This window comes from Triturus cristatus, chromosome 3_2 (assembly GCF_964204655.1).
Source record: "Triturus cristatus chromosome 3_2, aTriCri1.1, whole genome shotgun sequence".
In the NCBI taxonomy this organism is placed as follows: domain Eukaryota; kingdom Metazoa; phylum Chordata; class Amphibia; order Caudata; family Salamandridae; genus Triturus; species Triturus cristatus.
Window position 1 is genome coordinate 87,417,218 of NC_140584.1, and position 27,635 is coordinate 87,444,852.

Consider the following 27,635-nt stretch of genomic DNA (forward strand, 5'->3'; position numbering starts at 1 on the left):
CAGTCATCACTATCACAAGAGCCAGTGCCGGCAACGCAGGACTAACGCCAGATCCTTCCATTTCGCAGTGTGCCTGCAGGCAGCAAATCATCTTTCATGAATGGTGCATATAATTTCCAATCAAAATACGTAATAAAAGAGGCAGAGCACATGTTGTGTTTGAAGGTTCTGGCTCTGCAGTCAGACGGACGCACTGCAATTTCTGGCCATGAAAGAGGTAACAGTTCTGCCTAGAGTCAAAATAAGGTCTCTCTCATCTGGCTGACCCACTCCCAACCTTGACATCAAATTAACTTCTGTGTTTTTTAGGCTCATTCATATTCAGATGTAAGTGGACATTTTTTTAAATTTCAATTCACTAACAAAAGACCCTCTGGCACTGGTAAAGTGGTTATGAAAAGAGTTTTTCAGTGTGAGGCACAGTGGCGAAAAAACGAGTTCCTCTGTCAGGGTATGGCGCCTCCAAAGCGAGGGGTGATGTGCACTGAAAGTAAGGAGTTGGAGCCGTCGGCAGTGCAGGGCATATTATTTATAAAACATTTTTGGGAAGGGGTGGGTTTCTATTTTTGATCAAGTAACAAGAAACAGCGGTCCTGGAAATTGCTGTGTTGAAGACACTGTAGCACACAAAGAACACCGAGCAATACCCTGGCTCTTGCGCACAGAGGGAAAGGGCTGATCTGTGGGTCAAGGGGGAGTACAGAATAATGTCCGTCCTGTGCAGAAGAGGGCCTGGAGGTGGCATCCAGCAGTTTTGAGTTGACATGACTGCAGATTTCCACGGTATCTTTTACTTTACGATTTATTATGTTATGTGCGTGTGTACCCTACTTACTACTATTCATGTGAATGTTCCCATAGCACTCTCGACGCTCTTCGGGGTTTATTGTTGATTAGAGTGAAAGTGGTGTATTGAAATGTTATTTATCTTTCTTGTTGTTTATGGGCATTTCTGGAATTTCTTTTTTTTAACTGATTTCTTTTTTGTATTTCTGAAATTCTAATGGCTGTACACATATTCTAGGAATCCGTTGGCTGCACCAAAGAACGAGCTCAAGACGGAGGCAGCGACTGACCATTTGACAAAGAACAAACATCCAAGAGGGCGGAAGGTCGGCTCCTCGACTCTCCCTGCTCGATTACCCTGGACTTCCCCTCCCACCCGGAGGTAAATGCTCCTCCATCTCACCGGGTTCGCGCGCAGGAACAACCAGTCAATTTGGACTTCACAGCCTGCATTCCCACAGGCTCTCCTACGCGAAGGCGACAGACACCCCGGTCTCATTAGGAGTGAAGCGGCCTCTTTTTCCGCAACGGCGTCTCCCACCTCGTGGTGACGTCAGGCACCGCTTGCTTCCTGGCGTCAGCGTGCTGAACACGAGCGTGTTCCAGGCGCGAGGCTTTTCGGTGCTCTCTGTAAGTAAAAGTTGCCTCCCATAAGACTTGTGAAACCCCTGCAGCGCAACCGAGCCTGATTCACAAATCTTTATAAATACGTTTTTTAATTTAAACTGCGTGCAGTTGGCGTGTTATTTTGAAGGCACAGATGAATCAGAAGGTGTAAATTCTGTGCCACGCGCAGTGGCGTCTGTCATTTCCACCTGCTGACTCAATCCCTTTTAGACGCGGTTAGCTCGGATGCTCTCAGCTTCCTTGTCGTTTGTGCGCCCGTCGAGGTGGTCCGTCACCTGCACGCAGAGTGAGACTGCCTGGGCAGCAAGTTGCTGCAAGACAGCCTCACGCTGGTTTAATTTCAAACTGCAGGCCAAGACATGGTGCTCGGGAGGCTGAGGTGAAGGAAAAGCCTTCGAAATTGACACCAGTCACTATATAATGGCCATGAAAATCGAGTGTCATAGGTAAATTGTGGAAAGGTAAACAACAACACATTGAGAGTGAGTGGCACCATAGGCAGCAGGGTACAGAATAGATGTTATATGGCCGGGGAACAATGTACCAGGGCATGAATGACAGCATGATACAATGCCGGGGTATGTATGGACATCACACGCCCTCTGACGATTGACTACATCTCAGGGTGACCCATTGTTTTGTTGTCTACCCCTCTGCAGCCTACTGTTTGTTGTGCAGTGGCTAGTAAACACATAAGGCGTGGAAACTACGGAAAGTGGGCGGGCTCCCAGACCCTTGTTTACTTGCAGTTGCCCTTCTGGATCATGATCCCTGAGACCAGGGCTTTTCCAGAGGTAGCTCAGGGCATGGAAGGCCGAGCAGCTGACACTCATAGTTAAGTCCAATTGATAATCATCTCCCAAGGGTGTCTTGCCTTTGAAAATGCAACCTTTGGATTGTACTGACACAGACCTACTACTTGGACTTGGGAGCTAAAGGTCAGTGCTCTGCCCAACCACTCCTTTATGTTATGTGTAATGCAAAGTGAACAGTAAATTCTGTCTTCCACGCGGGTAGCTGGTGATGGGCCGCCGCTACCAGCATCAGGAGAAAGACTGAACGGTACGGAAGTGGTCTGGTGTTGATGAAATGGTGGGTAGGAGGCTGGCTCGATAACTATTTGGGTACAGCATTTAATGATATTGATGGTAAGAAGGAGAAAGATTTTTTAATTTTCCCCCCAGTATTTATAAAGTGTGAATTAATCACCCCTAAGGGTCTCAAGGCGCTGGGGGCCATCTGAGAGATTAAGTGAGCTATTGCCCAGAGTCACATGGTGCTGAGCTGTACTGCCTCCGGCGCTGGGGATCGAACTGTGAACCCCGCGCTCCGGAGTCAGCCACCCGGGCCGCTGCGGATGCATTGTTTTCCATTGCAATTACACTTATATAGCTCTAGCTATCCACGATAAGGTGTTGAATCAAATACCTTTTTGGCAAATATCACAGTGCCTGTTTCTCAGGAGGATGATGCAATAGTGTCAGATTTGTCTCTGGGCAAAGTTGGACACCATATGAATTTGCCATTTTTGTTGTGCCAGTTTTTATTAACTAAGAAATTCAGCCTTTTAGCTCTCTAAAGGCAATTTTATGTTCATGATCCAAAGGAAATAGTGGTGCGCAATACATTCTGCCTAGAATGCCTCATTTTAGAGGTGGATCATCATTTGTTTTCTTCCTGCCACTAGGTGATGTCACTTCATGTCCTCATCGGGTAGCTGATCAGAAGGTAAATGCCTCTGAAAGCTATACATGTGGCAAGTAAAGGTTTAAACATGCTCCATGTGGACAGTAAGGCGGAGGGTAAGTTAGTTTTTAAATAAAAGAAAGATCCCCAATCCCAAACTCATCTACAGCTCACTTTGGAATTTAACGAAGGCTCAAAACAGAAAGACTTTTTGTGCTGGTCGATTTGGAAAGCAATTTTGATGTCACCAGGAACAATCCCCAAAATAATGCATGGAGTGGCTCCTGCATACAAATTTATGGGCGAGAGGGAAAAAAAATCTAATTCAATAAGAAAAATCCACACAAGAACAAGTATGAAGTTAATTGACAACTGATGTTAAGAGTTTGTCTGCCCGCATTAAGGCTCAATGCAGAAAACATTAGCATTTAGGGAATTTGTACAAGTCGACACATATTGACACAAATTTGTACACTCTTGAAAAGGAAAATAAGCATTGGAAAGTCAATAGGCCTAGCCTGAATCATTGCTTGATGCTGTAGCAGGTGATGGGCAGGAGCAAAATGTGGATGACAGTGGAACAGACCAATGGATGAAAAAGACTGATCTAAAGACACTATCTCTATGTACGTAGCTTTATTGTAAGTTGATTGGAAAACGCGATTCTGGCAAAACAGCTAAGACTCCTACTGGGCCAAACGTTACAGGCAATGAAAAGCCAATAGGTCTGGTGTTGGTTAAAAGTCTTAGTTTTGATAATCCTCCTTTTGGTTTTGTCACTGTTTTAGCAAAACCTTTTTGCCATGGAAGCTGCCGGACCCTCGTGAATGTAAAACAAATCAATGGCTAAAAGCAAAATATTTATTTTGGTCTTAAAAAAACACACATATTGTCATAGTAGTGGAACTGAATGGGACTAACTTGTGTGAGGAAGTACTCCTGTGGAAGGCAGAATGCCATCACTCACAGTGAAGTTAGCTTATAGCTGAAAGGGGCTGCCCCTTTGCCTCATGCTGTATGCTGATGGGGGCGGAAGCAAAATGTGAATGGCACAACAACAGACCAATGGATTAAGGGGGCTGGCTGGACGCCCTTATAAGTAAGTATACTACAACATGCCGTTTTAATGAAATGAAAAGGTCTCGGCTAACACTAGATCTAACAAGCATTTGCAATGCAATAGGTCTCGCATTTGCAAGAGTTTAAGCTATTGGCACTGTAAATGATAATGTCTTTTATTTATATGTTTTGATAATTAAATCATAAATAAAAGGCATTGTCATGTACAATGGCAATAGCTCAAACTCTTATAAATGGGAGACCTATTGAAAGAAGCGGCCACTATTGTCCCAGGCTGCTTAGAAAGTGAATGCGCGCATGACGCACTGAATGTTGCAGGAAAACATGTTGTGCCTGCAGTAGGAGAAACTATTTAAATAAAATAGTGCTTACAGACTAAAAAAGACTCATTGTGTAACTACCAAAGTAAAAGGGGCAATCCTCATGGGAGGTTACAAATGAAGACAGGAGGGACTAACATGCCTATTAATGAATCAGAAGCCAGCATTTACAAAGGACAATGACAAATATAGGCGGAGAGTGGGCGGGGCTTCTATTCCATACTCCAATACAGCATGGCTCGTAGAGCAGCACATGCGCTGCCCAGGCTTGACCTGAAAATGTTTATTCGGAGGGGGCACACACTATGGCTTTAGGAGGATTTTGTGTTAGCAGTTACACTCTTAGAACAGGATTGACTTTGATGTGGCGGGCCAGTCTGGGAGAGAGAGTCCTGTCGTACCACTGCCCCCCCCCCCCCCCCCTTCCTGGTCCCCTTTGCTAACAAACCAAGAATTGAATGCAGACAAATACATTTTCCAGAAAGACATTGGTGAATATAGGCACTTCTGCATCAAGATGGTCTAGGAAAGCTGGAGAGCGTTGCTCAGTGAGAGTTTGTAGGCAGGAGTGAGACCACATTGCCAAGATTAAAAGACTGCTATCCTTTTGGGGACAATGGGTTCACATGCTGAGGCAGGGTGGGTTCCTGAATTGGCAATTGGTGTCCGAAATGGCAAAGTTGTCATTACCTTTTAGCAGAATGCTGCATTGTGCATTGAAGGTTTTTTTGCCCACCCCGCTTTATATTTTAAGTTGAGAGAGAGCCTACCCCTTATTGTCCGCCTGGTGTTTGATTGATGAGGCAGGAGCCCACCCCGCGATTCGCCGCCGCAGCCCGAGCTGAATGCTGCATTGAAGGTTTTGGTGCCCACCCCGCTTTATATTTTAAGTTGAGAGGGAGCCTAACCCTTATTGTCCGCCTGGTGTTTTATTGATGAGGCGGGAGCCCACCCCGCGTTTCGCCGCCGCAGCCCAAGCTGTTCTTGAAGCCTTCTCCAGGCCGCTCTCAGCGCGACCCGGGACATGGGCGGGGCATGGAGCGTGTGGCCGGAAGTGTCCGGGGCTCCTGTGAGCTGAGGGAGCCCCGTGTGTTGCATCCCACGTGTAGGAGAAGCGAGGCGGGAGCCCACCCCGCACTGGCAAACCGTAGAGGGAAGTCTGGCGGGAGCCCACCCGCCTTCGTGAATGCCGCATGGTGCGCCCGGAGCAGGATTTCAGGCGGGGCTCATGTGAGTAAGACGGAGCCCCACGTGTTGCTGCACCACAAAGAGTGACCGGGTGAAGAGGCGAGTCCCCCCTGCAATCGAGGAGACCAGCTGGGGAGCAGCGCAGAGTCCCCACAAGAGCCGGTGCGTGAGGTTGAGCGGGAGTCTGCAGGTGGTTAAAGAGGCATGCTGTACATGGCCACTGGCTAATAATGCATGCAGCTGACATAAGCGCGCCACGCCTGGACAGGAGATGTGCACGCGTATGGTGCGAGCAGGAGTTGTGATAACGCCGCGAGCCGTACGCGTGCACATCTCCTGTCTGTTAAGCTTCGGCACAGACAGTTGATGTGCACGCGTACGTCTTGCGGCGTTATTACAACTCCTGCTCGCACCAGAGGCGTGCACATCTCCTGTCCAGTCTTGCCGTACGCATGCACATGCCCTGTCCCCCTTCCGACCCAAGTCGACAACAATAGATCTCGCATAGCGAGCAGCGCTTTGCGCTGCATCGCTAGGCGAGACCTAAAAACGAAAAGGAGACTGCAGACTGAGAATAAATAACAACTAAACTTGGGGTCTTACCTAATGTATCACATGAATCCCACTCAACTTTTTATCAAGAGGAGCACAGGGAGCTTCAGCTAACAACACCCACGCAGACACTTGATACTTTCAAGGGAGCCAGAACAATGATAAATGAGGCAAGGATCTTGAAATGCCACACACACTGATTGCCACTGGCGCCGTATACATTGCCTTGCACTTTAATACACGCACATCACTAATACATTAGGAGTTAATCTTGCACAGATGCCTTTCAAGATGAGCAAATTGTAGCCAGAAATGCAGTCTAAAAATGTGTGTTGTGACCACAATCTGGTAAGAAAGCATTTTTTCAAAGGTGCACAAGCAAACTATTAAGTTGAATTCAGACAGAGAGGGAGAAAGTTTGCAGAAGGGGGTGACAGTGTGGATGAGCAGAGGAAGACATCAAAAAAGAAAAGCTGGAGCGAGGCAGACATTGAATTGCACAAGCAACGATTGGGCGCTGCAGTTATGGTTAACTTGATTTGTCCACAGACAAATCAAATTTGTTTTGATACAAATTATTCAGACTAATTGAAGTTGCAATACACTTTCTATCAAAGGGTAATCCACTTTCGGTCATTACTGGAAAGTTTAACACTGATGGGTCAGTGGGAGTGTGGGGGTTCAAACTGATAACACATGATAAAACTTTTTAATACCTTGGGGAAACAGCCACGAATAAAGAAAACAATCTGTCCAGAATTCCATAAAAATTGGCATGCACACTAAGTCGATGAAGCTCTGCATGCTTTATTTGCTTTGATGCAAATCCGGTGAGTGGCTTCTGATATTTTTGCCAAAAATGGGATCAAAGCACTTAGAGGTCCTGGCAACTGGAACATTTTTCATGTCCTTGAGGGTTCAGTGGCCTCGCATTTTGAATCCGAATTGAAACTCTAATAGGCTGTGAAAAAACAATCACTTTGTTCCTTGTTTTAGCTTCCTAAGGACATGGACCTGTGTCGATGTTAGTGGGGTAACAGAGGCTCAGGGTAGAGTCATCTCCTTCCTACAGAGAGCTGGGCTATCCCTAGGTGGATGCAAATACAACTTTCTCTCTAGAAAAATATCACATTTTAGCAAGAGAGTCTGCAAATGTAGCTTTGCGTCTGTGGACAATATGTAGGAAGGGTGAGTTTATTTAGACCAAGGCCCATTAAACATCAACATTAATTACAATTAAAAACAAAAGGAAGAAGATTAATTTCCATGGCAATCATAAAACCTCATAACTAACATTTCCCTTCTTATCCACAAAAAGAGCACTAACAATTCTATCAGGCGATTCCCCCAATTACCACTGTTCTGTAACTTTACGCTTGATCGACAATAAAAACCACCCAACTGCGCACACCACATTGAGGAACTGCATGTTAAAAAAAGAATTTCAAGGCTACCCAGCAATTAAACATCCCATATTTAATTTAAAATAGGCTTTACAAAAATCACCGTCTCTCCATCTTACAATAAAACAATCCAATAAAATACGAGAATTTGTACATTTCACCTGCAAATCACAATTGTAAACCCCGCCATTTTCATTTAAAAGCTTTGTCATCACTGAGCAAGAATAAAAGAGGTTACGTCCAATCCTAAATCTAAAATGTTCCGGTTTTATTTCATAATTATTTAAAGCGCATTAGTAAGGAATAGGAGGGCGATTACGCCAAGCGACCCAAAAATGAACAGTGGACTTATTTGGTAACATGTACCCAAGATTCATGACTTTTGACTTTTTGTCCATTATTAGACACTTCATTTCTTGGGAGGTTTACAGGTATGGAGATAATGGGAGTCCCAGAAAAGCGGCTCGTCCACATGGGCGGAGGAGTGTCGCCCCACTGCTTTCTCACAGTGCAAGAAGCAGAAACATAAAATGGTATTTTAAATACCATCTTATGTTTCTGCTTCTCGCACTGCAAGAAAGCAGAAGGGTATGTCTGGTTGGGGGTGGGCGGGTGGGTGGTCTTGCAGGAGTCCAGGGGAGGAGTTGCTTGCCCACTCTGAGTGCGCTGACTGTGTAGTCGGCCCCACGGCCGACCAAACCAGTCAAACACACTCTGCATTTTCTCTATGTAGGCTGCATGCAGCCTACAAAGAGAAAATGGCCTCCCATAGACGCCAGTGGGGTCAGCGTCCTACCCAATCACAACGCTGTCATTGCAGCGTTGTGATTGGCTATGGGGAGGGAGGCTGCCTCCTTCTTGTATGGAGAGGAGAGAGGAGACAACGCGGGACCGGAGGAGATGGTAAGTTGAATTTTTTATTTTTATTATTAAATTAACCCCCCTCTCCCGTGCGACCCCCTTCCCCGCGAGTCATGCCGGCCGCAACTAATTTTGGTCATCTTATATTCACAGCCCATCTTATTTTGCTTTTCACAATCGCATCTCTAAAATTAAATGCACCTTTTTTCTGCACCTGAACCCAATCGTTTCTTTCGAAATTTCAGAGTGGCTCTCTCAGAAACGTTAAACCACGATGTTAGTCAGGTCTCTAACCTTATCATTTGGACATAGCTGATTTAGGTAACATTCAATACAAGTTTTAGACACTGCCCTTCAATATTTTCTCAATTCCGCATGTCATTCAAAACAAAAATTCCAGTTCAATGTAAAGATGTAGTCGGAACCAATGCGTAAATGTAGTTAGGACAGGACGAAATTCTAACCCTCCTATTCTTAGCCTGAATTGCATAGCCCTTTTATTGTCGGAAGGGCATTCACTTTTACCATTTCTCAGTAGGTTTGCCAGCTTAGATTGGAAGAGAAGAGCATATCTAGATATCTACTATGGACAAGATGCAAATTTATTTTACCATCCGCCTTTATTGAAACCCCGTTACAGGTCATAAGTTTATAGTGAACTCTGCACTGCCATCAGGATATATTCCATGCAGTGCATGGCCAAGGACTAAACTTTTAATCAGTACCAGTTCCTACTGGTACATACTGGCACTGAAAGCATCTATGGAAGACAAAGACAAGATTTATGTCACTGTTTATGAGTTTCTCTGCTTGACAAATCTGAACAAAACTTTTCATAATACAAAATAGGTGTATCTCTGTTTGTTCCTGGAAGATCGCTCATTGGTGGAGGTTTAAGTATGGTCCAAAAAGTTGCATTAAAATAGTTACTGGGGATTCTTCACAATTGAGAGCACGTGGTCAGTCATAAAAAACCACAGTAAATTCTGGTTCATGGGAACTCCGGGAATACGTATAGAAACAAGGCTGTATTTCCTCGATCCGGAAACCAATGTCATGAAGACCAAGCATCTGTGACTTTGGTGATGTCAGCAGTGATCTATCCCACCCACCAGTTGTCTGTGTTACTTCTTCCTTCTTACACACCGTTGTCCATGTAGGTTATTCTCCAACACGTCCTACCCCCCATTGATTGCGTTTCTTTAATATCCTCTCACCCCTCCTTTCTCTGTGTTGCTTTAATACTCTCCCGCTTGTCTGTGTTGCTTTAAACCCCTCCCACCCAGTTATCCTTGCAGCTTTAAAACCCCACCCACTCCTTTTGTCCAGCTTGCACTGAAACCCCTTCCACCCCACCATTGTCCGTGTTGCTTTAAAACCCTCCAAACCCGTTGTCTGTGTTGCTTTAATACCCCTCCTGCCCCCCCCACAGTGTCTGTGATGGCTGAAACCCCTCCCATACCCCACTGTCAGCTTTGTTTTTTCCGTCACCCTCCCATAGTCAGTATTGCCTCCCCCTATTAAAAAAAAAAAAGTACGAGAGACGCTGACAGCGTCATAGCACTTTTTTTTTGTTTGTTTTTTAAACGGTCCCATTGCCTGCCACCCTTGCATAGGCGAGACTTATTTGCTTTGTCACTGCCTGTTCAAAGTCATTGGTCCCCTACTGGCACCTCTATTACTTTACTGCAGCAGTCACAGTGGAGGCATAAACAAAGAGAAAGAGGAGGGAAATAAGGACAAGTGGCGAATTCAGGGAGAGATAGAGAAGAGAGAGAGGACAGAAGGAAAGAGATGGCAAATGGATGGATAGACAGAAAGAGTGGCGAAGAAGTCAGTGGGGTTTGGTTTGAATATTTTTTCCAGGGCTGGTTTTAGTTCCCAGTCCAGCCCTGTGTCCTAAAATACATACAGATGATCTGAATGTGGGAGGATAATCAATGATTTTCCTTGAATAAATGGGCAATGGTGTATGCCAACATTATGAAACTTCACATGTAATTTTTAAAGCTACTTTACTGCCTGAAAATCAAAAATAATATATTATCTGGTTTCCTATTTTCCAACTCAGAACGGACTCATTTGGGAAACTTTGAGTAAAATAAAATTTACAGCCTTTTTTTCCACAAAGTTCCAGCTTGCAGCAATTCTTATATGCAAGAGAATGTACAAGGCATTCACACTTTGGATTTTGCAGGCTGACACGAGATCAGCTGTTTTTTGCCAGCAGAAGATGGCACTGGAATCGCCAAGTCAAGTCATTCGCTCTCAACCCCAGGCTTAAAGACCTTTTTGTGGCTGTTTAGGTTTGCAAGTGTGAGATTGTGTGCCACGGCTCAGTGGTGGGTCATGGTAGGGCCACATATTTGGCGCCTGGGGAAGGTCATGGTATAGTGACCTTTGGAAATGCTTTATTGGCTGCTCAGATTTTTGTGGCTGACCAGGTGCGGGGGGTGTGCCCCCATAATGGCGCCCATAGGTGTCCAGACCGAGGGTCAGGACAGGATAAAAAGCATGGAGCGTCGCTCCTGACGGAGAACCAAGCTTTTGCTGAGCTGGATGAGTAGGGAGACGCTGCCTCAGAACAAAGGCTTCTCAGAAAGACAGCCCCAACCAAAGAAAATGGGCTATCTTCAGTAAAAATATCAATTTCTGCCTTTGATGTATGAAAATAAATAAAAAATCCAAGAAAAATGATTAACTATTGAGATGGAGTGAGTGCGAAGGATCAGAAGGATGCCTGTATTTCTGCTGGCGTTTACGGCATTCCGCTTCATCTGCCAATGCTTTCTGCCAGTTGTCAGTCTACGCAAGAAAAGGCCAGCTCAACAGTGTAATTCACAGCCCATTAGCCATGGCATGCTGAACACTACGCTTTCATGTTTGTGCTGCTCATCAATGACAGCAGGAAAACACCGCAAAGCACTTCTCGTGTGTAGTATTCAAAGGGGAGGTCAGACCTGTGCAGAACTCCACTGTCAGGGTCTTTTTGCTTGGGATGCTTGCTTATCTCGCATCCATTAAAGGTTCGAGATGAATTTACAATTCTTGCAAAATAGTGACTTTCAGCAAAGTAATAAACTGTTATCTAAACTGTGATATTTATTTGCAAATTGTAGATCTGGCAATGATTAAGTTAGCTAAGATGGATAAGATCTGAGCAAACCCTTGTGATCTACAGACCCGCTAGAAAGCTGAAGTAAGTATTTGACAACTGTGGAAAGAACAGGTCTGTGATTCTCTCATCCAACCAAATGTTCCTGCAGAATATCTGGCTACCGTGAGCCTATGTTTACTAGACCAACATTGACAACGCAGAGCCTCAACCAAGAATTACGTGTAGCAGCTCAGGCAGAAGATGAGTGCAACTCCCAATCACCAATTGAGGATGCCACAAAGAATTGCGGACAAAACTAGGCAATGGGCCCAAATGGATTAGAAAATTAGAGCTTCTCCAAAAATAGTGGCATTGCTCTACTGCGGTGCAAAGTGGTGGTATTTGATTTATTATGTCCTTACCAGCAAACATTTAAACATTTGTGTGTAGTATATGCAATGGGAGGAGGCCAGATCTGCAACAAAACTATGCACTGCCAGTTAGATAATTCGTCCAATAATCTGTGATGTCAGGGAATGAAAAGTTAATGACCAGGCCAGAGCCTCCACACCAAGACAAAGTATCTCATAAGATCCAATGATAACCTGATGCTTTAGTGCCTTACACGGAGGGTGAACATTGCACTCCATAGCTGACTTTTCAGGAGTACTTTTTGCAGTGTTCGTCACCGAAACACAACATGCAAAGAGTACTCTCTGAAACAGATCAAGGCACTTATACTCCATGTTTAAAGTACTATGGAACCCTTATATGCCCAGAGATAACCATAAAGGATAAATCAGATCAGATCATACTTTGAACGTCTTGTGGATGTGTAACTACTTATCTAACTATACAGAACATATTGCGCTGAAGTCATCAATGGTAATAAACTCAAACAATAAAACACATGTTGGCTAGAGGATCCATGAAGAAGTTTTGGAAAGAAGAAAATCAGAATCAAGACTCTGAACGCTATTCACTGCTTAGTTTATTGAGTACTCTAAGGAGATTTTGTGCAATTTGGACTTGTTCTGTTGAGGGCCGCTCCCTTTCGTGAGCATCGGCTACTTTACCATCTTGGTGTTAAACTGTAGAATATTTGGAATTGTTCACCAAACGTAACTAGCCCCTTGCATTATCGATCATTATCCAGCCCTTTATGCACATATTTTGTTTAAGTCATGAAAAAGATTAGAAGAAGTGAGCAAACCCCATTGAAAAGTTACAAATTCTTGTAAGAACAACAAAAGGCAGGATCCCACAATACTTTAGACATGCATTAAGGGGTCAGGCTACATACAACTCATGGACTGGAGTCATTCTACAACAGTAAGGCACAAATCTGTACATCCAACTGCTGAGGCGCCGATTTTGTTTACAATACCAAGTACCTCCTCCACTTCCTGCCGCCAGGTGGTTGTTAACAAGCGTTGGCAAAGCCAAAGCGTTGGACTAACAACTAAAGATGCAAGCCAGAACTGCTGGTTTTGTCAATGCTTTTTTGCAAAACGGGTCCTTTAAAGGGCTGCCTAAAAACTGCAGCATGACAGCCAAGCCACCACATCTCTATAATACCAATCATCCGCTACTGCACAGCCTGACCGAATACCCTTAACAGAAATTATCTGCTGCCTCATGGCCTGGAAAAAAACGCTAACATTTAAAAAACTACAGAGAAGGACAAACGAGGAGAGACTGGCAAGACAGAGAATTTCAATTCCTTACCCACTAAAACGCATTAAGGAAGATGAACTTTACTGGTGGAACTGAGCACAACTTTTAATTGAGTTTGTCGGAATAGTTGGAATCAATTCTTCTCAGGAAGCGATGTTTCCAATACAATAGGGCCAACATCTCAAGATTGTGTCCTGCGGAACAGCCATCCACTTTAAATCCCACGGATTTCTTGTCTTTGATAAAGTTACTTAAATTATTAAAAAATAAAACATAAAAAATATTTAGCCAGACAAAAAGCTAGCATTCTGGTGTAAAAACTATGTCCCACAGTAACATAAAATGTAATTTCATTTAAAGGTTGCCATGCCCATCCACTATGCTGTAAAGATCATGTTGAACCTCATTAGCTGTTGCCCGTATTTTGGCACGGAGATACAGGGTGTTGTATCCCGCACGGGTATCCTGGCAGTTAAAAACATTGTTCATGGGTGAATCTAGCCCAGAATAGGGAATAAATTGCATATCTAGGAATACAGAGTCCAATTAAGTCTGTTGCCTATCCTGGGGAAAATAACCGGTCCAAATCCACATCCATTTATCACCAATTTGGAGCAAGAGGTAAATCAGTTCGGAGGCTGTTTTTGGCCAGTGGTGGGAATGGAGGGGCTGATGGAATGTAAAATCAAGTAAGGGGAATGCTTGGGAATCCTTTTCAGCTCCCAAGCTGTGAAGAATCTGGGCTCTTTGACCAATCCAGAATTCTTGCAGGACAACATGCCTGCGTTACGATGACTCTTCTGCTCCAAGACGCTCAACTGAGTAACTGAATGCCAATGTTCCGGGTCATATGGGTATATCGTGGCTGCCTTCTGCCAGTGTGCCCATGGGAACCTCATGTCTACCTCAATCTAATGGCGTGCCCTGCACTTACATAAAAGCACTACCTTTAAATGTAGCTCTCTGTTGTGCCGAATTAATTTTTTTAGGCATTTCACTCTCCCAAATAAATTATCGGCATTCTCTCCTTTGGGTATAGGTTTAGGTATTTTAGGTTCTGCCAAAGGAACCTTGCTAAACCAGACACAAATGATGCCACTGGTCCTTGAACGGTCTTCAACCGGTCTTTTTGCCTGGAGGCGTGACCACCTGAAATGGACACATTAAACATTATCATGCTTATCCAATACTGACACTGGCAATCCTTAAGTATCACGTGTCCCATCCCTTAAAGGCAGTCCACTCTAACTGCTAGACTGCAGCCCCCATGAGTAGGAACAAATACATTGTGTCACGTGATCAGTGAGGCTTAGCACCCACACAGTGACTACCTCTCCCAGTTAGTGAGATTAATTTAATAAGAGAAAACGTGATACGTGGAGATGCTTGAATGCATCGATATCACAAGTCTCTCCTGTGAGACGTATTCCAGAACATCATTTTTTTTTATATGGGCCTGCCATTGCAAGAGGAGGCAAGGCACATGCAAACAAGTCTTGGCACTGAGTCCTTCCAAGTTGCCAGCGCATATCCCTCTCTGAATGGGGTAAACATTAAAACGTAGCCTAATGACCTTCACAATAGGGTCTGAAATATAACTTCACTGAAAGTGTCCCACAAGGCCAACGTGCACAAGTGGTTACTTGTGTCTTGATAGAATGTGTTTTGTCTGAACTACCCAGCAGCACTGTGTGTGCAAAGGGGCAAATACCTGCTATTGTTAACTAACAATGGAACATTTTCAAAGCAATCTTTTTTTAACATCTTTATAATTTTAGAATTTAATATGACAAGTGAAAGAACGTAGCATCACAGTGGTAACAGACACATCATTGACCACAGCCATCGGGACCAACATCAGTATGTGATCGCAGGACAGGACAACACTTGGAACTAGCATTTCACCCATCCAATCCACGACTCAGCATCCCACTTCCTAGGTCTATCCAGCCCCTATACCATGTAGCCTCATCTTCCAACTTAATTCTCTCCACTGCTCTTTTCCGTTTCTGATCAACTACCTGTAAGCTCCACAGAAGGCGTGCATGGAGTGTCTGTAGTCACTGTCAAGAGAGTGGTCACTTTGTCCCGCTACACCACATCCCTCTCCAAATTCTCATCCGTTCTAATATCACGCAGGTATCTCTCATCCACTAAATTCTATTCGGTTATGTCAGAGGTCCAAGCCCGAAGTCCAGGTAGGCTTGAAAAGAGCCAATGTGTGGCCATGCGTCGCTTAGCGAAAAGCAGTCTCAATGCTGCAAACCGGTCTCATTTTTCGTTTCTTCCAAGGCGTGGGTATAAACATCGAAAGACCGTATTTATTTGTCGCTCATAATTTAAGGGCCATCATCTAACTTAGTTCAGTAACTACTGTCTGGCAGTAATCCATACCCCTCCAGAGGTCCAGATCATATGCATGACACACCTAGGGGAAGTCGCAGAGAGTTTTGGATACATCCTATTTAGCAGATGTAGTGTAAGATGCATGAGGTACAGATAGTGATATTGTGTAAGCTTGAAACAAGCATTACTGGCAATGTTTGGAGCAAGGCCCTACTCTACTCCCCATCAGTCAGGGGCTCTTGCTGGTCCGTCTCACACACACCTCTGGCCCACAGTACACCGTTTTTCCTATCCTGCTTTAGAACTGTATGCAGCCTCAAGATCATATCCCTACTTGACCATGCATCAAAAATAACTTCAATATATGGGGCACTGCAGATGCAGCATATTTCCCTTGCGGTTCACAAAACGCCTGCGTAAATGAGGAAGAGTCCACAGACCAGCTGGAATGCCTCTTGTGCTTCCTCAAAAGTGAGAATTGAATCTCAGGGATATAGGTCACCAAGTTCTCGGCAGCCCCATCCCAATATCATGATATATCCATGCCTTGTATCTGCTGAAATGCCTGTATCAGGAAATATTCAACTGTCCCGCAAAGAGTGGACACTGAAAGACCTGGGGCCAGATGTACGATCATAGCATCTTGCGAGTCACAAATTGCGTCAAATTGCGAGTCGCAAAATGCTATGCACAACAGTGTCAGACACTGTTTGTAATTCCCAATGGGGTCGCAAATTACGTGCCTCATGAATAGAATATTAAAGAGGCTGTTGCAATTTGCGACCCCATTGGGAATGGCTAGCACTCCCAGGGATGTTTGGAACTGTTTTGCCAATAAAGCAGTTTTATTCTTAAATGCAGCCTGTTTTCCTTAAAGGAAAACGAGATGCATTTAAAAAATAAAAATGAAACTTTTCAGTTTCATTTTTTAAGGGCAGGCAACCACTGCCTGCCCTTAAAAAATATTTGTGCATGCATTCCCAAAAGGGAAGGGGTCCCTTGGGGACCCCTTCCCATTTGCGAGTGCCTTACCACCCTTCTGAGAGGGGTGGTCAACTGTGAGTGTTTTGCAGTCGCAAAACATTCATACGTAGGTTTTGGAGTCGCTATTAGGAAGGGACGACCTTGGAATGCCCCTTCCCAATAGCCTGTCGCTAACCCTATTTTGCAAGTCGCTAATTGATTAGCGACTCGCAAAATAGGGTTGGTACATTGGCCACACGTTTTTTGCGGTCGGAAATGGGCCTAAAACCCCTTTGCAACCACAAACAAGCATTGGCATAGTCAATAGGTCTCGCCTTTGGGACCTTATAAGTGTTTAGCCAAGCAACAGTTGCATAACTAAATACTTATAAGGTCCCAAAAGCGAGACCTATTGGCTATGCCAAGAGGCCGTGCGGGCGCGAAAGTGATCGCGATAGATCGCGATCAAACATCAAAGCGGCCATGCGGCCGCGAAAGTAATCACGGCAAAGCACAGCGCGCGCACCCGCGCACATGCACTGTAGCTCTAGGCTGGCCTGGCAGCACTTTTTGGAACCCTCTCAATAAGTCTCGCCGGACCAGCGCATGCGCTGGGTAAGGCGAGACCTAAAAACTGTGGTACATCTGGCCCCTGGTGCACTGCAATTTCCCATGCTGTAGCCACTTGTCACACAAAAAAACTGTCCACTTGCAGGCATATGTGACCTACTCATAACAGCACCGAGACCTCTCCAGCATGGACCGCGCCTGCTAGCAACTTCTTCTCCCATGGCTGATCTTCCATACACCACATACCTTTTTGCAGTTAGCAGTCCAGAAATATAATATAACTGCAAGTTATAGCCTTCCCTCCTCTCTGTCTAACTTCAATGTCTACAGCCGAATTCTGCTGTTTTTTTTCCCCGCACACCAACAAAATCAATGGGCCATTTAGTCCCGGAAAAGGGGATTTAAGGATCAGTCACAGAGTTTTGCAGAATGTATTAACAGCAGAGGAGAAACACCATTTTACTGATCGCCACCCATCTCATAACCAACACTGGCAACGTATTTCAAACTTTTACAGACCATATAAGCCCAAAAAGTATCCACTCCATATTGTATGCATATTGGTCTGCAGGCAGATGAATACCCTGAATACCCAGGTACCTGAGCCACCCGGGGGAGGTCCACCATCACCCTACCAACTAAACCTGCTATGGGAAAAAGCACCGACTTTCTAATTCCATCTAACTCGCTAAGTTTGCTCCAAAACAAGGAGATACCAGGAGTACTTCAGGATTCCGTAAACCATCGTCAACTAGATTTTCACTGAAAAAACTGTAAATACCTGAAGCATTCTTAAGAAGGTCAGTGCTCCTTCAACATGCAATTGAGAAAAATTTGTTAACGGAGTCTAAACAAAATTCAGCGGGGAAAGATCAGAGTTGTAATTTGGGATCCTCCGTAATACGGCTCTTTAACCCATGGACTTGGGCCACTGCCATTCCTGCATTTTTCTTCCTTTAAACTTGCACCCACAGGCGATGTAAGCGATACAGGGCTATACAAATCTATTCACATAACATTTATTGAACACCTGGAGCCAGTGACATATTTTCCACCTCTCCACTAAGCGATGGTATCACATTTGCTGCTTGTATAAGAAATATACCACACCATGTGTGGATGTCTCGAGCCTGCCAGAAAGCGAGAATGGTCGTCTCCGGTAGGCCACTGTCTGTCATGGAAAAAGTTCTCAGTAAAAAACGAACCGTGCCGGAGAACAAGGCCAACGCTTCTGTGAGATGTGAAAAGACAGCCGCCTTAGGTCACCACCTAGTGATGATGTCAAATAAAAAACTAACAGAATAATAATTTAAAGAATGCATTCTTTCAATGTTTGCGGAGTGTTCCAGTGACAAAGTAGAATTTTACTTGTAATGCTGAAACTTCACTCGCTTTTCCTGCAGCGGTTAGGCATTCCTTTAATTTCTGGATATTTATTAAAGAACTAGCTGTGGCATGCTGGTTTGTTCCCTCCTTCCAATTGCGCACATTCTCTTCTCTAAGTGGGGGTTTGCAAAAATTGTTTTTGAGTCTTATACAGAATGTCCTGCACAGGTTTTGCAGGGAGTCCCTCGAGACAGCCATGTTGGTCTCTCAGGTTCTCAACACACAGCAGGAGCTCTCGCCCTGATAATCAATAGATTTGTCAGACCTTTCGAAAACCTATGGAACGTTAATGGACTCAAGGGTGGGGTGACTGCAAAGCACAGCTCAAACCTAGGATGATACAAAAATGGAATTCTGCTTTTTCTCTGTTCCTCTTAGTAGACTGACTGACAGTCTTACTATGAAGGTAATCTATTGCCCTCCAGAACAGCAGCCTCAATGAATAACAAGCATTGGCAAAGCCAGTTGGGCAGGTGCTGGATACCAGTCTTTCAGCCTTGTCAATGCTCATTTTGTTCTGGAATGGCTTTTATAAAATATTCTTACTGGATGAGATGCCAGGACAATCTAAGGAAAACATGGGCTAAAAGCAAAATATTTGTTTTTGGTCTTAACCCCTTCAGCGCGGCGCGGATTACCGCGCTGTGCTGAAGGTTCTATTGCGCGGGCGGGGCCATGACGGAGCGGTTCCGTCATATGCACAGCGAAACCGATGCGCATGACGGAACCGCTCCGTCATGCGCATCGAAGGGGTTAAAGAGCACACAATGCCATAGTAATCCAGACACTGAAGGAAACTACTTTGTGTGTGGTTGTGCTCCTTATGAAAAGCCTACATTCACAGTGAAGTTAGCAAATGCTTAAAGTGGCTTTCCCACTGCACCATGCTGCAGTGTGCAGAAGTAATTTTGACACTACAACAAACAAATGTATGTAGTGAGTACACTCAACACCAGCGACACTCTAAATTTGCTCACCTCAAATGTCTGCTTTTCTATCAAATTCTTGTCCCTTTCTATCTCGGCATGGATGGCACTGTGCTAATCCTATACTTGAGCTAACCTTATCCAAACATCTCAATTGGAAAATCTATGCACACACCACAATCCTAATCCCTTCAACAAATATACATCTGAGAAATTCAAGGTAGAAGATAGCATGCCTAGATCAACAGTAAATGGCTATGGTGCACATTTACATAGTAAATATATTTTTGATGATCTGAACTTCTCATATGACCAACCTGGCCCAATTAATAAGATATAAACATTAGCATTTTTGACTTGTACCCAACAATTGTTGAATTTCAACTATTTCAAATAAAGGCAATTAGAACCTGTGAAAAATAGCTTATTAGGTAAGCCCCCCTGAGGCCAGAAGAACAAGGTTACAGCTCTTTAGTTTTTACCTTGGCACGCTGGCCAAATACGTCACAAGCTTCCGAAGGTCTTCCTGCCTTATTCTGTCGTGATTGCTGCGTGCTGGGAATGTCAGGATGGGACCGCCGCGTTTGTCACGACCACCTGCAGGAAGAATAGGACTGTTAGAAAACCCAACAGGAAGTACATGTCACAAAATGTACGCACACCAAATTGATTAAATAAAATGACAACCTGGACAGGAGTACACAAATAGTTTTGTAGATTTCGGCCTGCCTTATGAAGGGAGGCAAGTCCACAAGCACAGAACCCAGATGAGAACATTTGAAGCCATTATATGAAAATACTCTTTTGGAACTTTCATTAAAGCTTGAGAACGTTTAAATCAACAAGCAATCACCGACCAATGTTACTGCTGGATCCAGACTGCAAACATCAACTCCATTTTTAAAGAGGCACACATTTTATTTTTAGTAAAATGTGAAAAATAAATACTGGTTTTAGAGTGTTTGGACCTTGATTAAAATTAATAATTGATATTTTAGTTCAGCAAGGTAGCAGAGATGCAAAAATGTATGTTTACTGGATAGGTTTCTAAACTTTTTAATTTGAAGGACATTTCTGATGTGTCGTGTCAACAGTTTAAGTCAAAGGTTTCCAAAGTTGGCGCACTGAGTGTAAACTTCCTGTCTCATTCACAAACTATTAGATACATTTGCACTCAGTGCATCTCACTGGGAATCATTCACAAGGTCAGTGGTTATCTTGGAAATCTGGAATGGACGTAGCCTTTGTAGACCACGCTGGTTAGGCTTGTTTCAAAGTATTGCACATTCTCTGGCCCTCGGGCTTTGTCAGTGTGTCACCTTATTAATAATAGCAGAACTATGTCATAATAAACCAATACAGCACCTTTAAAACCACTATGGATGGCAGCATCGTAAAATGACCTTCACTAAAATATACTAATTCTCTGCCAACTTTGTCATTATCAATAAAGCATTTCAATTACCTTAATTAAAACATTACATGTTTCACTGTTAGCTTTATCACTGTCAATAAAACATTCTGATTTACAATAAACTGTGTGCACAAATCTTTGGTCTACGTTAAGACCGGCTACAAAGCAGCCCCAGGACGCTCGAACAGTAAGCCCTATGCCCTAAAGCTTTTGGGGTTGAGTCCAGGAGCGCTTAACGCGTGTCAAGAAGGGGAAACAGCCTTAAGCAGGAAGGCTGCATCACGCATGCCTTTACAACGAACGAAGGCTTATCCACGCAGGATGTAACAACGAATATGCCTTGAGCATGCATGCCTAGACAACGAAATTAATTGTAAAGGCATGAATGGCTAAGGCATATGCGTTTTTGCAGGCTCAGTTGCACTATATGTCACCAGCCCGCTTTATCACACGATTTATGCTTTCAAAATTATACGGTGTAATGTCATATCATCATAATTCCAAGCGTCTCTCCTGCTCACAATTACACACACCTAGAGGACTAGGGGCGCTGCAACAACGTCATCCTGGCGCTCACCGCAGATCCTGAGCGGCCCATGCAGCAACCATCTTGTGCGGCAGTGCCCTGCCCTTCGAGACACCAACCGGCAAAATATGCAAATCAGCATTTCTAGGCACTATGGGGTGTGCCTTCAGCCCAAGGCTATTTTGTCTGATGTCGCCTGCCTTGTGGCCTTGTGGCACAAAAAGTTGCGTTCTTTATTTCCTCACTGATCTGGTCCCCAAGCGGGGCAACCACTGGCCTCCAAGTAGAGGGCGAAAGGGGAGTCTCACAGACCCCATGGCCCCTGCAGGCTCTCCTAGTTCATCTCAGTTTGCTGTCAGCCAGTGCAGGAGCCAGCTTCACTCCTATCTCCTGCTGGCAGCCGACTACGAAGCCGGATCTATTCCTGCACACATTCAGCTGTGCGTCTCGCTCTGATGCGAAAGAGTGAAGGCCCCCTGCCTCATGGGCCACTCCTCTTCAGGACTGGGGCTCCTTAATCCTGAGGGGCAATGCATAGCCTTTCATACCAGGAAGGGGCACTAATACTTAGAATATAGCATGGGCATATTTAAAACATTTCCTTTAAAAACCCCTACCCTTAAAAGCTCTCCAATGCAGTATATCGAATGACCAGTGAACAGGGCTCCACATACAAGTGTAAAGTATTGGATCTTTAGATGAAGTGGGCGTTATACCAAAACCACTATCACACTCGCTATTTGTGCTACATATAGTCTTTTGCAGTCAGATGAATTGGGGGAAGACAAAATCTAAATTCAAAATAATTTAGTTTATCACAACAAATGAATTAGACAGGGCCTTAATCTGAAAGCCAATATATACACTAGGATTATTAACGCCAAACTAATTTTTATAGACATGGAAATAAGAAATTTAGGTAACAGGACCTTAACACCCACCACTCTCTTAACTGGGTTTATTACGGTATCATCTGTATCATAGTTGGTCTACTCTTGGATGTATAACTATAGTCTGAACTCTGTTAGAACAAAATAGAGTTTACTTATATAAGGGAACCTACTCTGGAATAAAGAAACAAGCACAAGCATTTACAGAATCTCCTTTTAAATGTGTACATAATTTCCCATATATATATATATATATATATATTACCTACTGGCGGTCGCCAGTAGGTAGTTATAGTTAGGACCCCTTTTCCATAGGAAATCCGCAACATTCTATTTTGAATAACTTTGGCGCCGGTCGATGAATCCTCGCGAATTTCTCAAAATAGGTGGGGCGCTACGCTCCGCTCCTACCCTGAAAGTCTCGGGGGGATTCGTCAAGCGGGGGCTGAGATAAAAGGGGGGTCCCAAAACGCGTTTTTCCCATGCATTTTTCCATAGGACCTTTAGACAGAGCTACAGCCCGAACGGCTGAACAGAATTACTAGAAATTTGGCAGAGAGGTAGTCCCTATGTCAAGGAAGTGCCTTTTGTAGGTTTGGTGTAAATCTGTTCAGTAGATTCTGAGAAAATAGCCTTTAAATCAATATATATATCTGAGCCCGCTTACGGTACGCTTACCGTACGCTTACCGTACGCGTACGGTGGCGTGCGCGAGCGCGATTCTGATTGGCTCTTAGATCTTAGTAAACATTCGAATCGGCCGAAACCAGGAAGCGGCGTCCGCCATTTTGTCTCTCGCACTGAGTGTTATTTATCAAACATGATGCCCAAAAACATGTTACGGGGCTGTTTTGACAACTCCCTCCCACATAGTCATGTTGAGGGAGTCCCCAAACATCCCCCAAGAGCAAAAACGGTTTTATTTTTTTTTCGGCAATTTCGCCGAGTACGCTTACCGTACGCTTACCGTAAGCGTACGGTAAAAAATAGAAATAAAAAAAACACTATCCACACTTACCCCACCCCCTGTGCTTTTGGTGGCCGTAGGCCCCCAAATGTACAGGGCTTATTACATCAGTAAAAAAACTATATTTTGGCAACATGAAATTATAAAATCGAAATAAAAAAAACACTATCCACATTGACCCCACCCCCTGTTCTTTTGGTGGCCGAAGGCCACCAAATGTACAGGGCTTATTAAAGTTGATAAAAACCGTGCACGGAACGCACTGCGTTAAGTGGGCGCGCACGCCTCGAATGGCGTAAAGTAACTTAGCATTTAAAAAACCGTACAAATTCACTGAAAAAACCATAGGTTTCACACACGTTATAGTTAGGAATTAGCATTTAAAAAACCTTGCAAATTCACTGAAAAAACCATAGGTTTCACACATGTTATAGTTAGCGGAAATTTTACTGATAAAAAACCAATGAAATTGCCCCGTTATAGTTAGTGCTGGCAACTATAACTCACGCGACCGCAATCTTCTGCTGATGACATATGTGTCTTTATAAAAAAAAATATTTGTAATATATGTATAGCTAAAAATGTATGGAAGAAGACATGGGCAAATAAGTGTCTAAATACAGTATTAGCATCAGCAGAGGATTGCGGTCGCGTGAGTTATAGTTGCCAGCACTAACTATAACGGGGCAATTTCATTGGTTTTTTATCAGTAAAATTTCCGCTAACTATAACATGTGTGAAACCTATGGTTTTTTCAGTGAATATATATATATATATATATATATATATATATATATATATTTTTTTTTTTTCACTTAAAAAACCATAGGTTTCACACATGTTATAGTTAGCTGGACATTTCACTCGTAAAAAAACAATGAAATTCCCCCGTTATAGTTAGTGCAGGCAACTATAACTCACGCGACCGCAATCCTCTGCTGATGACGTCAGATATTACATCACTGTATTTAGACACTTATTTACCCATGTCTTCTTCCATTAATCTTTAGCTATACATATATTACAAATATTTATTTTTCATAAAGACACATATGTCATCAGTGATGTAATATCTGACGTCATCAGCAGAGGATTGCGGTCGCGTGAGTTATAGTTGCCTGCACTAACTATAACGGGGGAATTTCATTGGTTTTTTACGAGTGAAATGCCCAGCTAACTATAACATGTGTGAAACCTATGGTTTTTTAAGTGAATTTGCAAGGTTTTTTAAATGCTAATTTCTAACTATAACGTGTGTGAAACCTATGGTTTTTTCAGTGAATTTGTACGGTTTTTTAAATGCTAAGTTATGTATTTATTACATTTTTTTTTTCAGGTTTTTCACCGTGCGCTGTGGGCACTCGGTGCGCTTCGCGCACCGAGCACCCACGGTTCGCCGTGCGCGCACCTCGCGATTAAAAAAAAAAAAAAAAAAATGTTTTTTTGGCCCTTGGGGGTCCTTCTGTGACCCCCTGACCAAGGCTAGGGGATCAGGAACTGTCCACTCTGCCCCCTTTTCACGTTCTGCACCTTTTTTTTTCACCCCCTCAGACTGCGAGAGACAAAATGGCGGCCGACACTTCCTGGTTTCGACCGATTCGAATGCTTACCGACATCTAACAACCAATCAGAATTGCGCTCGCGCACGGCAGGGTGCGCGCACAGTGCGCGCACGGTGCACGCGTATAGTTATTGATATGCTTTTAAACGCTATTTTCTCAGGAAATACTGAACAGATTTACACCAGACCTGCAAAAGGCACTCCCATGACCTTATGGCTACCTCTCTGCCAAATTTCACGTAATTCTGTTCAGCCGTTCGGGCTGTAGCTGCGACTAAAGGTCCTATGGAAAAATGCATGGGGAAAATGTGTTTTGGGACCCCCCCTTTTTCTCGGCCCCCGCTTGACGAATCACCCCGAGACTTTCAGGGTAGGAGCTGAACGGAGCGCCCCATTAGTTTTGAAAATTTCGCAAGGATTCGTCAACCTGCGCCAAAGTTATTCAAAATAGAATTTTGAGATTTCCTATGGAAACTAGGTTGTAACTATAACTATCTACTGGCGACCGCCAGTAGATAATATATATATATATATATATATATACATACAGTTCATCCTCCTGTTCTGGAGCCCCCGACCCTACAGGGCGGCCTCATCAATGGGCACGGAGCAGCCCATCCAGCAACAGCAGACAAACAAAAATGAGGCCCAATACTGGAGACGCGTTTTTATTAAAGGCCAGCAGCACAGCAGGCAACTCCCAACGTTTCGGCACGTAATTGGCCTTGGTCACGGGTCAAAGTACTATCTGCAAAGTGCATTCATGTGTGCTGAACTAATTTTAGTCACGTGGCTGCATATTCAAACTACAGCTCCCACAGTGCAATGTTACAGTCCTTACATTTGTGCATACGGGTAGTCCTCATTTTTGCGGTTAATTGCGGTTCTTACTTGGCACACGCACTGGTAGCAGATGGAGATTTCTGTTGAAAAACAGCCAGGTGAGTCAATATTACTTCATGGTGATGTCATTCCATATGTGGCCTGCAACAACTCCGGTCTCAAGCACGATCGAAGCAGGACATCCTCCTCTTCGAATCCCTTCCTCCCACGCACAGCTTTCACTCTAGTGGCATTCCTTTGGTAGGTTAAGCGTGGGAGTGGGTCATGCTCCTCCATCAAACATACAGTTCATCCTCCTGTTCTGGAGCCCCCGACCCTACAGGGCGGCCTCATCAATGGGCACGGAGCAGCCCATCCAGCAACAGCATACAAACAAAAATGAGGCCCAATACTGGAGACGCGTTTTTATTAAAGGCCAGCAGCATAGCAGGCAACTCCCAACGTTTCGGCACGTAATTGGCCTTGGTCACGGGTCAAAGTACTATCTGCAAAGTGCATTCATGTGTGCTGAACTAACTTTAGTCACGTGGCCGCATATTCAAACTACAGCTCCCACAGTGCAATATTACAGTCCTTACATTTGTGCATATATATATATATATATAGTCACATTGCTATGATTTTGAAGTTACTGCTTCTAGGAGTGCAGCCTAAAGCTCTTGATATTTCTCGAGATATGTATCCAGCCATTATTTTTCACTTTCTTTCCATGAGCTGACCAACTGACCTGGCTGGGTAGGTGGTTTAGCAGTAACCTAGCAGCAGAGAGATGGTTTACCGGATTCTAGTACTGATCAAAAATTCCGGAAGTAAATAGAGTTGTTTCTTTCTACATTCTTGCATCCTCAAACTTCATACTGTCTCAAAAATGTTCTCTACATTCCTTAAGACCTGCATTACAAACTGACCTTTCATTAAAAAAATCTGTTTGCCGCCTCTCCTTTTTGGTTTCAAACGTCCCTCTCCTGCATTCCATCCTCTGCATGCCTCCTCTCTCTGTGCACAACCTACTCTGACTCATGCATGTTTGCCCAATAATATATTATTGTATTTCTGCAAATTTCCCACAACTGATTTACAAGATCCCTCTCTGCTCCTGCCTCTGAAAGTCCTACCTATGCAACCTAACATTATGTTATTTTCTCTAACTCATCTTTTAATCCCACCAGCCATGTGCATGAGCTCACACACTCCCACTAATGATCACAACTAACCACCATTAATTAAGTCTACCGCAAAGGAACTGGAATGACTGCATGGAATGGTTTGTTTTAAGTGCACAAGACCAATCCCAATAACTAACAGTAACCAATAAAACTTGACTAACCACTAAAATTGGGTTCCGGAGCAGCATGCTGCCCAGTATAAAGTGTTTTGACATCTCATTGGGTTACTAAGCGTTATATAAATGCAATTATAATTAGTGCAGAGCGTGTTAATTAGGCACTTATATGTATGGTATGCACAAAGTAATTACATACAAGGAAGAACTGAATGATTTTGTGAATTGTTCATTTCTTTCTGAGTACTTGCATTAATGTAGCTTAAGTGTTCACATCTTTTCAACTTAGTAGTAAGCCTACACGTTTCACCCATTAACAGTTTTGAATACATGGGGCTTTCTCCAAGCAAAAGATAACTGTACAGTCAGTTGGACATTTTCTCCCTAGGAAGGTATATGCTGTTTTACAAAATTCTGTGGGACCTAGATCAGTCTTTCACATCCTTGTTGTAATCTGCTGTAAATGTCTTGTGGATTCTCTCCACATCAGGTAATTAACAAGTGAATCCATTAATTCATATAGAACCACAACGCCTCACATTCAGGGGCGGCTCCTCCGTTATGGCTGAGGAGGGTTGTCCCACTGCCCCACTGCCAGCAGAGGCAAAAGTGACAAATAAAATGATAAAAAATTTTTGTTATTTTATTTTTCACTGAGCCAAAGCCAAGTGAGTCATAGGGCGA

The 27,635-nt window shown here is 43.8% G+C and overlaps 1 protein-coding gene across 8 annotated transcripts in view; it reads right to left on the reverse strand.

Annotated features, from left to right (window-relative positions):
• KALRN (kalirin RhoGEF kinase) overlaps window positions 1-27,635 on the reverse strand; it is a 1,569,312-nt gene that overhangs the window by 1,135,213 nt on the left and 406,464 nt on the right. For all 8 annotated transcript variants that reach the window (XM_085647304.1, XM_085647302.1, XM_085647305.1 and 5 more), the window contains exon 3: window positions 19,951-20,065. In XM_085647304.1, coding sequence (XP_085503430.1) covers window positions 19,951-20,065 — 115 coding nt within the window. The remainder of the gene's footprint in view (window positions 1-19,950; window positions 20,066-27,635) is intronic.